The 17,744-nt window shown below is 36.5% G+C and overlaps 1 protein-coding gene and 1 non-coding gene across 2 annotated transcripts; both read right to left on the bottom strand.

The window, feature by feature from the left end:
* On the bottom strand, nt 1-4,621 carry LOC121725314 (probable proline--tRNA ligase, mitochondrial). The gene is made up of 9 exons (XM_042112205.1): nt 4,432-4,621; nt 4,101-4,352; nt 3,618-3,698; nt 3,078-3,258; nt 2,596-2,771; nt 2,040-2,158; nt 1,592-1,688; nt 440-585; nt 1-196 (listed from the first exon to the last, which is right to left on the bottom strand). The coding sequence occupies exons 1-9, from the start codon at nt 4,522-4,524 to the stop codon at nt 22-24; spliced, it is 1,320 nt and encodes a 439-aa protein (XP_041968139.1). The 5' UTR covers nt 4,525-4,621; the 3' UTR covers nt 1-21.
* A 12,539-nt stretch (nt 4,622-17,160) lies between these two features.
* LOC121725795 lies at nt 17,161-17,279 on the bottom strand. Its single transcript, XR_006035434.1, has one exon. It is a non-coding gene; the product is annotated as a 5S ribosomal RNA (ribosomal RNA).
* Nucleotides 17,280-17,744: the final 465 nt, after the last annotated feature.

Genomic DNA, 17,744 nt, shown 5'->3' with positions numbered 1-17,744 from the left:
TTAAAATAAATATTTATTGAACTAACCTCTTACACTTATTTTTTCTTCCCCTCTACTGTCAGTGATGGCGGTGATAAGTTCAGACAATGTCAGCAACTGGGGCTTGGACTGTTGTAGGTGGGTTTGGTAAAGTTCGTACCGCGATGGTGATTCCAATGTTGACCGTCCACAGACTATGATGTAAGGGTAACCCATGCTGTAAAGGGAAAGAAATTAATACATATCTGGACTATTTTATATTGACAACTGTTTTAAGCCTTCAAAGGTTACTATTTTGTGGTGAGAAAGTAAAAATAATCTTTTTTATTAACTTGGTTAGTTTCAATTTAAGTTTTCGTAGGTATCTAAGCAGGCATACCTACATTTTTATATACATACGCCTAAGTTGCTAAGAGCTATTATGTTCTGGATTTTTTAATTTCCTCTTTCTATTTCTTACCGGTCAGCCATCATCATGCGCTTGCCAATAGTTAGAGCGTGTCTGTCGTCCACGACAACGTCATCCTCTAGACCCGCCTCTGATATCCTTATTGATACTTCTAGTACCTTCTCGAAGTCATGGTGCGCCCACTCCTTGGAGCCTTCCTATAAACGGAGACTGTTTATACTTTATAACAATAGACAGAGGCGGCGTAAGGCGTAAGCGACGTGGGCGACCGCACACGGCCTCGCGCCTCAGGGACTACGAGAATTTTTTAAAGGATTATTAGTTTTGGTATTCAAATTTTTATGAATAAAAGTTTGAGTATCAAAAAATTATTCCTCTCAATAAAATCTATGTCATGCGTCATCCATCACCCCGCCTCAGAAAATCTATCTTGCCCACATCAAATTTAGGTCTTGCCCTGCCATTGTCAATAGACGCGACCCAGGGCCTGATCTAGCTATTTAGCCGCTCCGGGCAAAGATAATTTTTGCCGCCTTTTACATACAGAAAACCATACAAGTCCTAGTTTTGTTGGGGGATAATGGGGGAATATTTAAGTAAACTGTAAAACATATTTCCACTATCCAACCTAAAGTAGATTGGAAGGTATTTTCAAGCTAGGGTGGTGGATAAGTAATGGCTAGGTTGGAAGATAAGTCATTTTTCCGCCCCTCAATTTTGCCAATCTGGGCAAATGCCCGGCTCGCCCGCCCCCCCCCCCTTAGATCGGGCCCTGACTACACTGTAGCGGAGCGACAGCGAAGTGTCGCGTAGCTCGTACGTTCCATACAAAGAGTATTTGGCTATAAAGTATTGCGTCGCTCCGCGGCAGTGTAGTCACGCCTAGGGTGGTCTTACCTCTATTATAAACGAGTTTTCTTTTTATTTTAGTTTTCAGCATAACTAATGGCGAAACAGTGGTGGGCGCTAGCTAGATTATAGCAGCTAGCTTACACAATGAAACATCAGGAAAAGAACTACTAGTTGTTATAAAATCGATGGTTTTTATTCTATAACAGGAGTCAGAGCCGCATATTTAATTAAGATTTTGACATAGTCTTTTTACATTGTCGGTCAACAGTTTAAGTGCGGCCATTAGTGGCAAAAAATCCAGCGACACGAATAAAAAATGCGGATACATTAACAATATTGTACATAATATACCTTAGGTCCAATGACTATCGCGCTGTATGGAGCGATCGCTCTCGGCCACCGCATCGCCGTCTCGCTGGAGAGGGCCTCCAATGACGCTGCCAGCAACCTGAGAGACAAATCAACTCCTTAATAGAATATTCATACTAAATAGAGTAAAATGTAAGTACTTATACGTAACAGGTAATGCACAAACCAGACCTTTACAGATAGAAACTTGAAACTCTGCACACATGTTTCAGTCTGTCTATTTGTACCTCTTCACGCCCAAACCACTGAATCGATTTTGCTGAAATTTGGTATAGAGACTTTGAGTCCCGGGACAGGACATAGAATACTTTTATCCCGGAAAAATGCACGGTTCCCGCGCGATAAATGAATTTTGCCGCAACGAACTTGCGGGCGTCATCTTGTCCTCATCATCATCATTCATCAGTATATAAAATGATAAACAACTTACCTAGTAATGCCAATGCCATAGCACGCCATTGTCAGTGGGACTTGTGTGCCATGACTCTCCACAAAATTCGCCTTTAGGGACTCACTGTACTTTGTGCCCAGTATAAACGTGTGTCCTACCTGTTAAGTTTAAATAGAAAAAAAACATTGAAAAGTTTTATAAAATATCTTATAACCGATAGGCGATAGTATTATAAATTATAGTTATTATTTATACATCTTTGTCCTTACTAAAATATAAATGCAGAAGTATGTGTCTGTCTGTTCTTCACGCTTAAACAGCTAAACTAATTTATGTTTGGTATAGAGATACTTTGGAGACGGGAAGGGCATAATTTAGATATTGTTACGAAAAATGTACTGTTCCCGCGTGATAAACGAATTTCGGTCATCCAAATAGGGCCTGTTTCACCACTTCCTGATAAGTACCGGATAGGCTATCCACCACTTAACTTGACAGATAGAGTATAGAGAATCTGTCAAAAATTCTGGTTGTATATCCGGCACTGTATCAGGCAGTGGTTAAACAGGCCTTAAGAATATAAAAAAATGTTCACCTCAATACTGTTAATTTGTTTTGTCTCTTTTCCACATTGACTGCACTGTGAATTTCCATCAGCAAGTTCTGTGTGTGAACAGGACGAACACAGTTTTATAGCATCCTCTCCCGCTGCAGCAGTCAGTTGCCACTCATGGGAAATTGTTCCACCCATGTCACCAGTTGGTGCTTCAACTAAAATATTACACACATTTTAAAAAGGATGAAATCTGAATCAATCAATTGTTTATCATTCAAAAAGAGGTATTAAACTTTTTTTTAAAGAATGTAAGTTATCATTTGAAATTTAAGGTTTGTTTGTAAGTTTGTAAATAAAAAGCAAGCGTAGAAGAAACTCACATTTTTGTACTCACGATTTAGAAAATCTTAGATACTGTTTAATTAAATAACAAGTCTAACTATAAAGAAAAGTAATTATTGAATTTTGGAAAATCTATGTTTTTATTACTTCACATGTAAAGCTTGTGTTATATATCTTACCCCTGTACACAGGTAAATCCAGCTTATCAAATATATGTCTATAGGCATCTGTAAACCTGTCATATGTAATGGCTGCGGTGTCATGGTCTTGATGTAGGGAATATGCATCTAACATGCTAAACTCTCTCGATCTCAACAGCCCGTGCTTTGGTCTGTGCTCATCTCGGTATTTGTTGCTTATCTGTAATTACATTGAAGTATATTATGTATTTGTTTGAGTAACAACTGACTTCTTTGTTTCTTGGAACAAAAACTTAAGACCCATCACTTGTGGCATAAGTTTTGATAAATTTTTATTTAGCACATAATATGATGATAAAGATTAGGTTATTACTTCATTCAGCCTAATTTTTGATGAGGAATGTATTGTACTATTGCTCTCAAAATGATTACAATGTTCAAATTCTTCTATTAAGCATACAATAATATACAATATTATAAAAGTTAGGTAGCATACATCACATTGTCTAATCCCATGCTAAGTAAAAACTTGTGTTATGGCAATCAGACAACGTTATATTAGGTAGTAAATAATATTACCTGATATACTAGTAATGGAAGTTGCTTATGTGACACTGGACCAACATCAGCTAGTAATTCTGATATTGCTTCTTCATGTGTCTGAAAAAAAGTTGTTCAATTTATGTAAAAATTCTGAAAAATCATTAATACATTTTTAACAAAACATTCTGGGATATGTAGTTATGTACTATCAGAGAAGTTGATTCTAGGCAGATGACGGACCTACATAATTTGGTTGCATTATATCAAATTCAGTCACCCTTCAAACTAGGACAACTCCGGGAAAATCCGAAACGATGGCAGCCCTAATCATGGCCAATATTTATTGACATAACCTATCCAATTTATATAGCCCCCTCTTGTACCCATGAATCAACTTCTCTGATGTTCTCTGATAGTAGGTACATACCCATAACAATATACCTACCATATTGCTAGTGAAATTTTTACGTTTAAAACCTATTTTCTTTTCTCAAGAAAAAAAATCAAACAAAAACTTACTGGGGCTAATAAATACTTCTTTCCATGTCTATCTTCTACTTTAATAAGTTCTGGCCCAATAGCGTTCAGTCTTCCAGATGTTTCCCACAGCTTTGATGATGTTAAATTAGGAAGAGAGATTCTTTGAGCCCCTACAAAATCCATTTGCTGGTGTATTATATGTTCCAGTTTGTTCAGCACTCGCCTGGCTAGAGGGAGTAACGTAAAAAATCCAGAACTTGTCGGCCTTAGCAGACCATTTTCTAACAAAAGCTGTGAATGAAAAAAAAATAGTAAGCCTTATTTTAATTTTAACTTAAAACTTACTTTTCTATATTAATGAAGAACCTACCTTTTGACTTTTACATGTTATATCAGTATTTTTTATCTTTGCTCCTTTAGGTATTGTTATTAAAGGTTGAAATGTCTTCGATATCAGTCTCATTGTTTTAAGTTTGATTCTACTTTGCAAGAAATTATATTTTTCTTGGCGGTTTGCGAAAATGTTGTAACTTGGTTGTAACTTGTAACTTGTAGGTTACGAAAACAGTTATCAGCTGAGTGCTGACAGCTGTAATCTGTATTTACAAATCTGTCAAATTTCGAAATGTCAATGTTGACTTTTTTTTTATATGGAAATACTACAGCTTCATAATTTTTTGCCAGTGTTACATAAAAAGCGGGAAAATTAAATTGTCAAGAAAAGCTATAGGTTTATCAGCTCATATCTACCAGAATCTGATGGCAAAAAGTGAGAAAATAAATTGACTCTAGCAATACCGGGGCGATTCAAGTAGTAAAACATATCGATTTTATTTTATCTTGTAGCGGCTGATTCTGTGTGTTAATTAAACATGCAAATATTAAAATTTATCCAATACTACGTACTTGGTAAAAATAACTTTTTTATAAATCGACGGAGAGCTGGCGACCGAATCGGACATGTGGCTTCAACTGTATTAAGACTCCGTTAGCTACTACCCTGAATAGCCTTTTCTGATAATCTGCGTGCTGGCAGGCCGTGGGCGGTGGGTGTGGGTGTAGTGGGGTGGGGAAAAAATGGAAAAAAATGTAGGTTCAGCGACTTTAATTTGTTTTCCAAACAGTTGCTCTGTACTTTCTATGCACCCAAAAACATTTCTAAATCGATCGGGTGGTGGGGAGGGGTTGCCAGCGTTAATTAAAAGTAGGAAAATTATTATTATTTTCATGTGGGCTCAGCTGTGTTGGCTTTTTTTGGATATTTTTTTTTTTGGGTTACATACTAACTAATCTCGCGTCAGAAAAAAAGCCAACACAGCAGCTGAACCCACATGAAAATAATAATAATTTTTCTACTTTTAATTAACACTGGCAACCCACCACCCGAACGATTTAAAAAAATTTGGGGTGCACAGGAAGTACAGACAGTGAGACAGATTAAAATCGCTAAACCTAAGTACACATTTTTCTCACCTCCGGGCGGAAAACGTCAACTTTCTTCCCGCTGCGCTTACCGACGCGATGTTGCCGTTTTTCGCCTCCGTCGATGAGAAAAATAGTATAGGTATTGGTAATAGTATGTTGCGTACCATGGGCAGTGAATAAGAAAGCCTCAGATCACATGTTACGGCCTGTCAGCACGCAGATTATCAGAAAAGGTTGTTCAGAGAAGTAGCTAACCGAGTTTTAATACAGCTGAAGCCATATGACCTGCATGCCTGACATACTTTTCACACGAGCAAAGCCACAAAGCGGGAAAAAGATAATAAATAATAATATATTATGTATTAGGTGACACCCGCTACAAAGGTTCCCGAATGATAAACAAATTTTATCGCTCGGGAATCGTACATTTTTTCCATGATAAAAAGTATCTTATGTCCTTTCCCGGGATTCAAAGTATCCCCATACCAAATTTCAGCAAAATCGGTTAAACGGTTCGGGCGCGTAGAGGTAACAGACAGACAGACACACTTTCGAATTTATAATCTTCGTGTCACTTTAAAACCTTGCCTGGACTTCTACGAATATTTTAAGACTAAAATTAGCCCAACCCGTTCAGCCGATTTCGAGTTTTAGCGTTACTAACACAATTCAAAATTCATTTTTATAGAAACAGATTAGTAAGAATATGGATAGTATGGAAGTATGGATAATACAAACAGCTGAAATGTTCATCTATTAGAACAAAACGCCTTGTAGTCATTATAGTCCATTGAAATGGGGGGGGGGGGGGGGGGTCAATAGAAGCTTAACCTCAAGTTTGTGGGGTCAAAAAAGGGGTGACAACACTATTTTAGTGATATCTCGGAAACTATACTTACGTCTTACAAAACATTTGTAAGAACATAATTTGTTGCAAATTACTTTGCCTACAAATATGTTTATATAACTTTTTACCCTAAATTAAAAATGTAAAACACATTCCAAAAATAAAATTGCGTTCTATAATAAATGCAATATTCGGTCCTAAAATTGTAACATTTCAAAGGACTATTAAGTATACTGCTAAAACCACGCTAAAACTGTATTTTGACAGTCCATTTTTCAGATTAACCTCTTAATGAATGCAGATTGGAGGAAGCTATAATGATTTAATTACGCACCGCAGTCCGCAAAGCCCGGCAGAGCTAACATAATGCCTTCGGACATCTTGCGTGAGGCCGGAACGTAGCCGTTTTGACGTCAGCACACCTGAGGCGGATGATGGGCTCCGGATAAGCCTAATTTATGGTCCACTCTAAATCTCATCTGTAATCGTGAGAAAGACTAATTATATAATAAGAAAATGTGCATAATTTATATAAAAACTTTAGTAGCGTCTTAGGCGTGGGCTGAGGAAGTGGCTATGAGCGTTAAGTCGGTACCTACTGGCTACTAGTGATGATTCAATAATAATCAATAAAGATTCAACGATGAGGTTCACACTTTAGCAAATAGAACTCTGTTTGATATTGCTTAAGTTCGTATCATAGCACAAAAAACCACTCGGTCTTACCACAAAAGATTTAAACATATATTGAACAGTTGTTTTGAGACCATTTTGTACTGATTTTTTTCTAATCAACTGTTCAACAGGTGTTTAAATCTTTTGTAGTAAGACCGTAAGTATTTTAATTTCCAGAAACGTTTACAACCTTTTTTTACCTACGTCAATGTAAAATTCCAACGTAGGCAGTTGGAACAATATTTTAATTCTAATTAACTTGTCAATAATATTATATCTTAGGTTTTATAATATACTGTCTTATAACGCAAATGGTAGAGTCTTGACTACCTATGGTAGAACCTGTGGGTAGAACCTATTAACGATCAAGCTTTTTGCTATAAATCATTTAAAAGTATTACGGTAATTAAAATCGGGGCAGTTGTGTACACCGGATAGCAGATTGTAGAGTTATTACAAAAGTATCTATAAATTAACAAATAAGATGGCTTGCTCGTTTTTTTTTCTATTCTTCAGCTAAGGACTACTAATACTAAGCAGAGATTAGTCATAAAGTTAATATCAAAAAATTAAAAGCTTTTAATTTCATAATGCCCTTGCAAAACAATAAAGTTAAATCTTAATTGCGAGTTAGTCCCTTCCGGGCGAAAGGATAATAAAACCTTTTGGCGAACAGCGTGTTTATAAAAGTCATCTTTTACGTTAGTAATGATCTCGGCTTTGTACGTTTCCCGTCATCCTCCATTTTGTCGTCATTTCGGTGAGCTTCAAAATGGCGCCGGGAAATGACCTGTGAACTGATAACCGCGGGCCTTGAACTGAGGGGAGCGGAGCGTTTTATTACAATAGATTAAATATTTTCGAAAATAAGAGACAAAGTAGTTAACTGTAATTATTCCATATACATTATCTGTCAAACTCTTCGTTAAATTGAAGTTTCATAGTTAGATAGATATATATACTTTATTGCTCACATTAAATTAAATACAATAATGTAACTAAAACTTAACGTAATCATATTCAAATATCTCTGAGTTATAGTCTTTATTTAGAGCAGTTATAGTATTTGACGTACACTTTACGATATAATATTGATGTAACACGCACTCGGTCATAAAATGTGTAGTAAGGCGGACCGCCTCACAAAGCCCCGTCAAAATGTGCGCGTAGCGCGTAAATTAGAAATTACCCGGGGTAAGTATCTGATTGTTTGGCATTATAAAATAAAAACGAGCGGTTTTCCAAAGATAAGGCCCATTTTTCTCTCACAAATCACGTTGCATGTTTCGATCATGGAAATAAAAAAAATGTCGTTTTGGAGGCATTCATTAGTACTACTCATTTATATAAATTAGATATACATGATATTATTTATATTACTAAGTTTTATATACCAAGATTGTCTTATTCAATGTTATTACATTGAATAAGATAATCTTGGTACATAAAACGAGATAAGAGAAGAAAAACAATATTATTTTTAGTAATAAATACTTCTATTTAATACTGCCATTTGTCTGTTCGACAGCAGGAATTGAAAGTAGGCATTAGGTACGTACACTACAAATCGCTGTCTCTAGCCACATGGTCGCGGGCTTACGACGTGCTGACTACCAGAGCCACTGGTTTTCTATTTCAGTTATCTGAGGTTAAATGGTTTATGCGCTGCGCCGCCAACACTCCGATATTCAGCTCCGTGAACACGTTATCTGTTACATAAAAATATACGACCGATATAATATGCAATTAAAACGTCGACCGGCACAAAACATTATATCTGCTTGGGTGTGGCGAGAGATTAATGCGTTAGGGCCTCACACCACAGATTGATAATCTGGTGTGAACTGTGAATTGCTGAATATCTCATAACTATAGCTTGACCGCTGTAAAGTGGACCCTTGTAGCATACTCGTAGCATACTAAATGTATGCTACGAGTATGCTATGATCAAAAATCGTATCTCCATACCAAATTTCATCAAAATCGGTTCAAAGGGTTGGGCGTGAAGAGGTAACAGACAGACAGACAGACTTAAATATGATGTTTATTGAATATTCCAAGCGAGAAGGCAGAAATTTATTTAGGGATCGTATAACTACCCTGAAGATATTATAGAGTAACTTTTTATGTCGTAGCCTGGTAAATGTTTTAACTGAAGAAATGCTGAGTGTCAAAAGTTTCGACATTAATAGTCCGAGCGTATAAGTTACTCAGGTATTTTAAGATTAAAATATAATACCTGATAATCGGGTGCTCAGGCTAACACAACGTTTTGTACAGTCGAAGAAATTAATTCATAGGCAGTTGACGGACCTACGTTAAATGTTAAGGTTAATTCAGACCGAGCTGCGACGCGTAAATTTGTGTATGGATTTGACAGATTTGCAAGTCGTCTCACGCAATTGAAATCTGTCAAATTCATACAAATTCATGCGTTTTGCGCATTCACGTAATTGCGGTCTGATTGTTCCCACTGTGATCTGTCATCTGTCGGACATTTGACATACTGTGACCAAATTTCTTAGGTCAACCATCTGCCTATGCATCAATTTCTCTGACAGTACACTTAAAACTATTTGTGAAATTGAGAATTTACCTTTTTATCAACTTTAAGAAATCCAATTTTCTTTTGTTTCCGTCTTTGCAGTTGAAACATTCGATAACCTGCCGATGATGGCCGCCGTTTCGATCGCGAGGCGATCCGCGAGGCGAACAGAAAACAAAGCTAATTTGGCGGCAAAAGCCATTTGTCGTGTAATTGACAGTTGCACAATTTTTCCATGGCCGCCATTTTGCCCCCGCGCTCGCGAGCATGAAATATCTAATGTCAACCGCACGACTACGTGACATACATTATGTATTGTTCATCTCCATTGAACAAAGCGGGAGTTTACCGACGGTAAATAAATAGATTATTGTATGGAAAATGTACAAGCTCCGTTCCGCGAAAGGAAGAAAATGTTTACGTTACGAAAAATTTCTTAAAGTTTCGGCGGCGTAGCCTACGGCGTAAATCGCAGCGTGGTCTAAAGCGTAGAAACGCGTAGACCGTGGCCGCGTTTCTAGCGCGGCGTAGACACGTATAGACCGCGTGGTAGTCTACGGCGTAGACACGCGTAGACCGCGGCGTAGACACGCGTAGACCGCAACGTAGTCTACGGCGTAGACACGCGTAGACCGCGGCGTAGTCTACGGCGTAGACACGCGTAGACCGTGGCGTAGTCTACGACGTAGACACGCGTAGACCGTGGCGTAGTCTACGACGTAGACACGCGTAGACCGTGGCGTAGTCTACGGCGTAGACACGCGTAGACCGCGGCGTAGTCTACGGCGTAGACACGCGTAGACCGCGGCGTAGTCTACGACGTAGACACGCGTAGACCGTGGCGTAGTCTACGGCGTAGACACGCGTAGACCGCGGCGTAGTCTACGGCGTAGACACGCGTAGACCGTGGCGTAGTCTACGACGTAGACACGCGTAGACCGTGGCGTAGTCTACGGCGTAGACACGCGTAGACCGCAACGTAGTCTACGGCGTAGACACGCGTAGACCGCGGCGTAGTCTACGGCGTAGACACGCGTAGACCGCGGCGTAGAACCTCGTAGACCGCAGCGTAGTCTACGGCGTAGTCCCTTTACTGGCGTAGACCGTAGTCTATGACGTAGCAAGTACAACAAAAATTTAAACGGAAATAGTTCATCAAATTCTAAAATACTTATAAGTTGACTTGCTTATTTGTAATTTTCAATTTATTCTGAATATACAGAATTGGTTTGCTTTCTTCAGGAAAAATATAATTACTGCATTTTCTTTCCTCTAAGTGGACTAGTAAAAATTCTATCTGCGTGACAAGTATCACATGTACTATCAGAAAAATAGATTCTCCAGACCCCAAGTGTCTATATTATAATAATACTCCCCACACCGGTTTCGGTGACGGTGGCCGGTTTTATTGAAACCAGGCCTATACCACCTATACCTATATATGCCTATACAACCAGTGTCTATATTATATAATATATAATAAATTGATTTCAAATACATATAAAATGCGTACTACTCTTATATAAAATTAGATGTGAACGGCTTTTGTTGTGATGCAAAATAATGTTCTCTCTGCTCTCTCTCTCTGAGTTACATAATGTGATATCCATACTTGCGTACCATTGTAAAACATACAGGTGTAAAAATGCAAAATGTTCACAAACATGAAAAGTTTGAAACAATTACGGTGTGTTCTAAACAATCCAGTAATGGCGCTCGCTTTTGCATGTTTTTAAAATATGTCCTGCACGGGAGTCGGGCGGGAAATGGGAATGCTTTTGACGCGTTTCCATGATCAAACGTCACGTTAAACTCACGTTACATAAAAATACTTTAGGATGAAGTCCTATATATTATATAGAGTTCACTGTAAAAAAATCCCAACATTGCCCGATTAGAACGTCACACGTGTGACTTTTGGGGAGGGGGGCAGGCTCATTGCTTATCTCCAAACCAACTAACAACAGACTAGTTATAGCCACGATTAAACTACGATGCTCTTAACCAGACCAGTAGCTTAGACCCTTTTGAAAAAATAAAACGAAAAATAGCAGCTGACTTTTATATTATGTTTCTATGAGAAGTTCTAAAATATTGTGAATTTGTTCATAATATTTTTTTAAGTTAGGTACTAGTCTTTTACCATTGTCACTTCACAATGTGCTCTGTATTATCAGTTCTATATGTTACGCCCCGTATAATTTAAAGGTATACTCCATTAAAATTCATTTTTAGGATTCTGTACCCAAAGGTAAAAAGGGAACCCTATTCCTAAGACTTCGATGTCTGTCTGTCCGTCTCTCTGTCTATCTCAAGAACGGCTATAGCTAAATTTCTGAAATTTTCACAGATTGAATAGTAGATACCTATATATTATCTGCCCCGATTGTGTATATACCGCGCAATCCACGAAGACGCGCCCCACTACTCCTCCTAATCGTTTATAGTATATGTGTGCAAGCTTACAATTTTAAGTTACGATTGTAAACTTTATTTTAAAAAGATGTATTTTTTTCTCACTTTTTTGGTAAAAAGTGGATCCCCGTGCGAGTTTTTTACGCCGGTTCTTCTCGCCGGGATAGTTCCCGAACCGGTGGTAGGCACCAGTAGTATCAACATTCTGAAAGCATTTGTTACAAATCTATTCGGAAATATAACATTTTTTTTTTCGCCAATGTTTAAGTGTTATCGGTACACACTAATTACCTAAGAGTGCAGGCTCACACTACAATAAATAGACTAATTAAGAAAAAGCGTCACAGTCAAAGGGAAAAAAATGTTCACTCAAAAAGTGGTGGGGCGCGTCTTCGTGGATTGCACGGACTATATCCGATACCGCTATAAGAACAAATATTAAAAACAAAATAAATGAAATATTAAAGGGGAGCTCCCGGCATACATCAAATTTATTTTTTTGCTATTTTTTGCTCGATATCAATAATGGCAATAGGTTGGCACTTGAAATGTTCACAAAATACTCAGTTGTATTTATTATTTAATAATTAATAATAATATTTAAATAAAATAAATAATTAGGTGGGCTCCCATACAAAAAAAAAAAAATTTTACATATTTTTGCTCTATAATGGTACAGAAACCTTCGTGCGCGAGTCCAACTCGCACTTGAATGACTTTATTATCTAATCGCGAACAAAGCTATAATAGATGAAATGACGTGCATGTGTTATATAATTTTTAGTGACCGACCGAACTTTCGGTTTCGGTTTCGGTTTCGGCCAGTTTCGGCCAAAAAATCCAGTTTCGGCCTTAGTTTCGGTTTCGGCCAAAATATAGCCGAAACTTTCAGCCCCGCCGAAACTCATGCGTCGTTTGGTAAACTTCGCAATTAACTCATGCTTGCTTTCCGGCTTAATTCGGCACCGTTATTTAATCGTGTTTTGAGATTATATTTTCCAGATTTGTCCCAAATCAAAAATTAGCACTTCGTTTTATTTTCATTAAATTGTCTAAACTTATTGTTATCGAAATTATATTATTGAATTTTATTTCTACAACAAACGGAGGCTTATTTAATATACATAACTGTTGACAAATTACGTGCTATTTTAACAATGTTTCCCAAACAAACGATTTAGTAAATGCTATTATAAATTGATTATATTGTGTATGCACTTCATTTACTTAAGAATTTTAATTGACTGTGAGATTAAAGGATAATATTCGGATATATCAGCAAGTTTGCCTAGAAATTTCGTTTTGAATTCATCGTCCATTTTTCCCATACAAATGGATTTTATAATCTTCTCTTAATCACGATTAATAAATCTAAATTTATGTGACGGTACACGATGATTTTATATAGTTTTATCATTTTGGAGTCTAGTTACGTTATTTTATCAACAAAAAAACAAGAAGCGATACATAAACTACCCAAACGCTTGACATTTTTCTCGTCTATGATTTTTGATTCACCATGACACTACACTGACAGGACTTTAACGGCTTTTATGAATTTTATCCGTACAACATTGGACGTTCTGAAGATAAATCTCGAATTTGCTGTGAACGTTATGTTGGTGAAATGCAATTTGCTGCTATAAACGCGTTTCTACGTTTAGAACCGATTTAGTATATACCAAGCGCGTTCTATTTCTTAGGTGAAATTGCACCTAAATAAAATTACTTGAAATAACTTCTGCTCTTGTTTCTTAAGGTTTTTCGTTGTAATACATTAAGGGCAATTTTCAACCAATCACACATAAAACTTCGTTTTATTAAACTAAGTTCTCATTGAACTTGAACGCGTTTATATTATGGCGACGTAAATCTCGTTTTGTTTCAAATAGATTTTACGTTCTTCTTTTACGCGATTAATTAATCTAAGTTTACGTTACATCACGCGATGATTTTTATATGTTTTTATCATCTTAGAGCCTTGTCACGTTGTTTCTTTTTTAACGAAATAGCAAGAAACGATAAATCAGCTAACCAAACGCATCTGTGAAAACTGTCATCTTGACAATTTTTTCGTCTATTTTTTTCGATCTGTCATGACACTACACTGACAGGACTTAAAAGTGTTTTATATTGGGCGTTCAGAAGATAAAAATCGGATTTGCTGTGAACGTGTTTATTTTATGTTTGGTGAAATACAAACAAGTGTTATAAACGTGTTTATATGTTTAGAACCGGTTTAGTGTGTGCTAAGCGTGTTCAATTTCTTTGGTGAAATCTCACCTACTTGGAATCGTATAAAAAGACGGAATAAAGTATTAAAAAGTTTCTAGAGAACATATTTGAGTCTAAGATAAATAGTATTTATTTTAAGAAATGTCGCAAAAAGTAAAAAAAATTGTCGTGTGATATTAGTAAAGTACTTTTTCTTTAGTGTAAAAATCTGTAATTTATGTTAAAAATCAATAAATTTCAGTAAATAATCGTAATTTTAAATGTTTTACCTGGTTTCGGTTTCGGCCGAAACTGAGAGTAAGGTCGAAAGTTCGGTTTCGGTTTCGGCTAAAAAATCAGTTTCGGTCGGACACTAATAATTTTATACTAGCTATTTGACCGAGCTTTGCTCGGTATTCGATAAAACAAGAATATATATATATATATATATATATATATATATATATATATATATATATATATATATATATATATATATATATATATATATAATTGGATCAATCGATTTAGCTACGAATCATTTTTAGAAAATGTCTCAGTGAACTCTCTACAAGGAACACGTACACACCCTAAAGTATTATCACTTATTTTTGTTACACACTGTATACAGGGTGTAACAAAAACAAGTGATAATACTTTAGGGTGTGTACGTGTTCCTTGTAGAGAGTTCACTGTGAAAGTAGCAGCGCTGAAAGACCTAAATTTTTTTTCACTTTTGTATGGGGAAACTCGTGACGCTCGGGCCCTTGCCCATACAAAAGTGAAAAAAAATGTTCGTCTTTCAGAGCTGCTACTTTCACAGTGAACTCTCTACAAGGAACATGTACACACCCTAAAGTATTATCACTAGTTTTTGTTACACACTGTATACATATATGTGATGAATTTTACTATACATGAAATTTAGTATACAGGGGGTTTCGGGGGCGATAAATCGATCTAGCTCATTTTTAGACAATGTTATTTTATTAGTGTTTTTTCGAATACCGAGCAAAGCTCTGTCAAATAGCTAGTATACTTAGTAGGCACATATACCTACCTGAGTCATTTCGTTTGTTTGCGACATGGTAAGAACAAGATTCCATTTAATGATCCAGTTATATAATGATTAAATAGTTGTTGATAGGAATGGCACTGGTTACGTAGGTACTAACATTTCGCCGCGCCGCGCCGCTGACTGCCGCGCCGTGGTGCAATGGAGAGTAAAGTGGAAACAGGCGTTGAAATATTTCTTATTTTTGCAAGGGCGGCCGGCGATGGTCCGATTTGAATTACGGCCACGTACGAGCCGCGGCCGGCCACGCCTGGACCTCCGCAAATCCGTGCCGCAATTAAAAAATTAAAATATCATTTGTCATTTTAGCGGCACACGCTGGGAATTTTAGCTGAAATATTATGATTTTATACTATTTTATGGGTTTTTATCCAATGAGAGAGTGAAAATAACAGGAAAAATTAATATAAGGTAAAAGCACTAATGGCAGACGCTTTAAGGAAACATGGAACATTTGAATGTTGTAAAATATATATTTATTAAAATAAAGGATTGATAACTTCTTCCATGTCTTCAGTAACTCTTACAAAATAAAACTATTATGATTATTCACTGACAAATCAATTAAAAAATAAATTATTGGTCTTTTTGTAAACTTAGTCATAAACTCATACCTAACAACTAATAGATGACATCACAGTAAACGAACATCACTAATAGTAGACACCAATATGAACTAATAGTTGACATAGAACATTACATTACATTTAACATTTTTATTAGGTCTTTATTTGCCGTTTTTTCAAAAGATTTCATTTACTTCATCATAGTAACTACATGCATATGAAATATTATCCACGTTGTCTCCAGATTCTATCCATTCTTCTTCCATGCTAAAACTATCTTTTTAACCGACTTCCAAAAATTAGGAGGTTATATGTTCGGCTGTGGAGATTTTTTATATTTTTATTTTATTTTTGTATGTTCAACGATTACTCCGCCGTTTGTGAACCGATTTTCGAAATTTTTGTTTTGTTGTATTAGGTTTCACTCCAATTTGGTACCATGTTCACAAAAGTGGTGACCTGATGCTGGAATCCATGAGTAATCGAGGGAACTCCTCGAAATTTATATGGAAACATATGGTGATTTTGGTTTTATGAGAAGCATCCTAAGTATGCTACCAAAACGCAAGATTTCGCAACGAGGTATACTATGGTTCCGAAGATACTAAGAGAACTCCGGATTCCTTATAGATACAAGTTTGGGGGTTTCGGCGCTGTTTTAAGAACTGAAAGCATATGCTACTATGCAAATTACATTCATCATCATCATCATCATTACCACGTCAGGATCACCAATGTCACCAAAATTGAACATAACAAATTCAGCCTTAACTCTAGAGTGTAAGGCACACATTTGGTGTGTATTTCATCATCAGGTGTGTATTTTTTCAAAACCGGTCGTGTACACAACAATTTTGTAATAAATATCTTAAAATAAAGTGGAATAAGTGCAAGGAAAGTGTATAATTATTATTTAATTGAGAGATACAAGTAACATTAATTATTTAATTAATGTTACTTGTATTATCGAAGCAGCTAACTTCTCAGAAGTAATGTCAAATGTGTGCCTTACGCTCTTATTTTAGTTAATAATTATGATATTTTTTAACTATTAGCTACCCTAATAAAATAAAGCCCTACGTAACAAGTTAATAACCACCCCTAGCTCATATCTCCACATAAAAGCAATTCGCTAAATTGTTATAACCGTGTCAATACCGTACTTACTTAGTTTTGATAGCGAATGTAATGTACCTTCATTTTAATCAAGCCCAAAATTACCCAAGTATTATGAATTGTTGAAAGTAAAGAATTTTATCAGTATTTTCTTCAACAAATCCTATAAAATATTATTAGTAGATGGTAGTGATTCTACAAAAAAGTTTTAGCAGCAAAAAAGCCAACATCACGCGGTATTCCCAGGCGGTCACCCATCCAAGTACTAACCGCGCCCGACGTTGCTTAACTTCGGTGATCGGACGAGAACCGGTGTATTCAACGTGGTATGGACGTTGGCGATTCACTGAGCGCAAACGACTCTACAGCTGATGTCGATGTTATACATAGAGCAACATAAAATATAACAACAAAAAGTTGCGAGTTTCTTACGCCGGTTCTTCTCGCCGGGTTAGTTCCCGAACCGGTGGTAGGCATCATGTAGGACTTTCTGAAAACATTTATTTTAAATTTATTCAGAAATAAAACAATTTTGATTTGATTTGAATTGATTGATAAAAGCCACGCGGTATTCCCAGGCACAATAGACATAACTACCAGTAGTTCGACTGCAAAGAAACGAACAGGTTTCAATATCTGTCAAATTCGTCGGGTTTCACTAGGATTATGAACGGAATGTGCCGCGCAGCGCGCTGGCTGATATAATTTATTTTTAAATATTTAAAATAAAGATGTCAAAATTGGATTCTGTCAATTTTAATCGCATGTGCCATAACACAAACAACAATACGACCAAAAAGGAACA

The sequence above is a fragment of the Aricia agestis genome, chromosome 3 (genome assembly GCF_905147365.1).
Source record: "Aricia agestis chromosome 3, ilAriAges1.1, whole genome shotgun sequence".
In the NCBI taxonomy this organism is placed as follows: domain Eukaryota; kingdom Metazoa; phylum Arthropoda; class Insecta; order Lepidoptera; family Lycaenidae; genus Aricia; species Aricia agestis.
The sequence above is the reverse complement of the archived record's forward strand: the minus strand, read 5'-3'. Positions and strand labels throughout refer to the sequence as shown.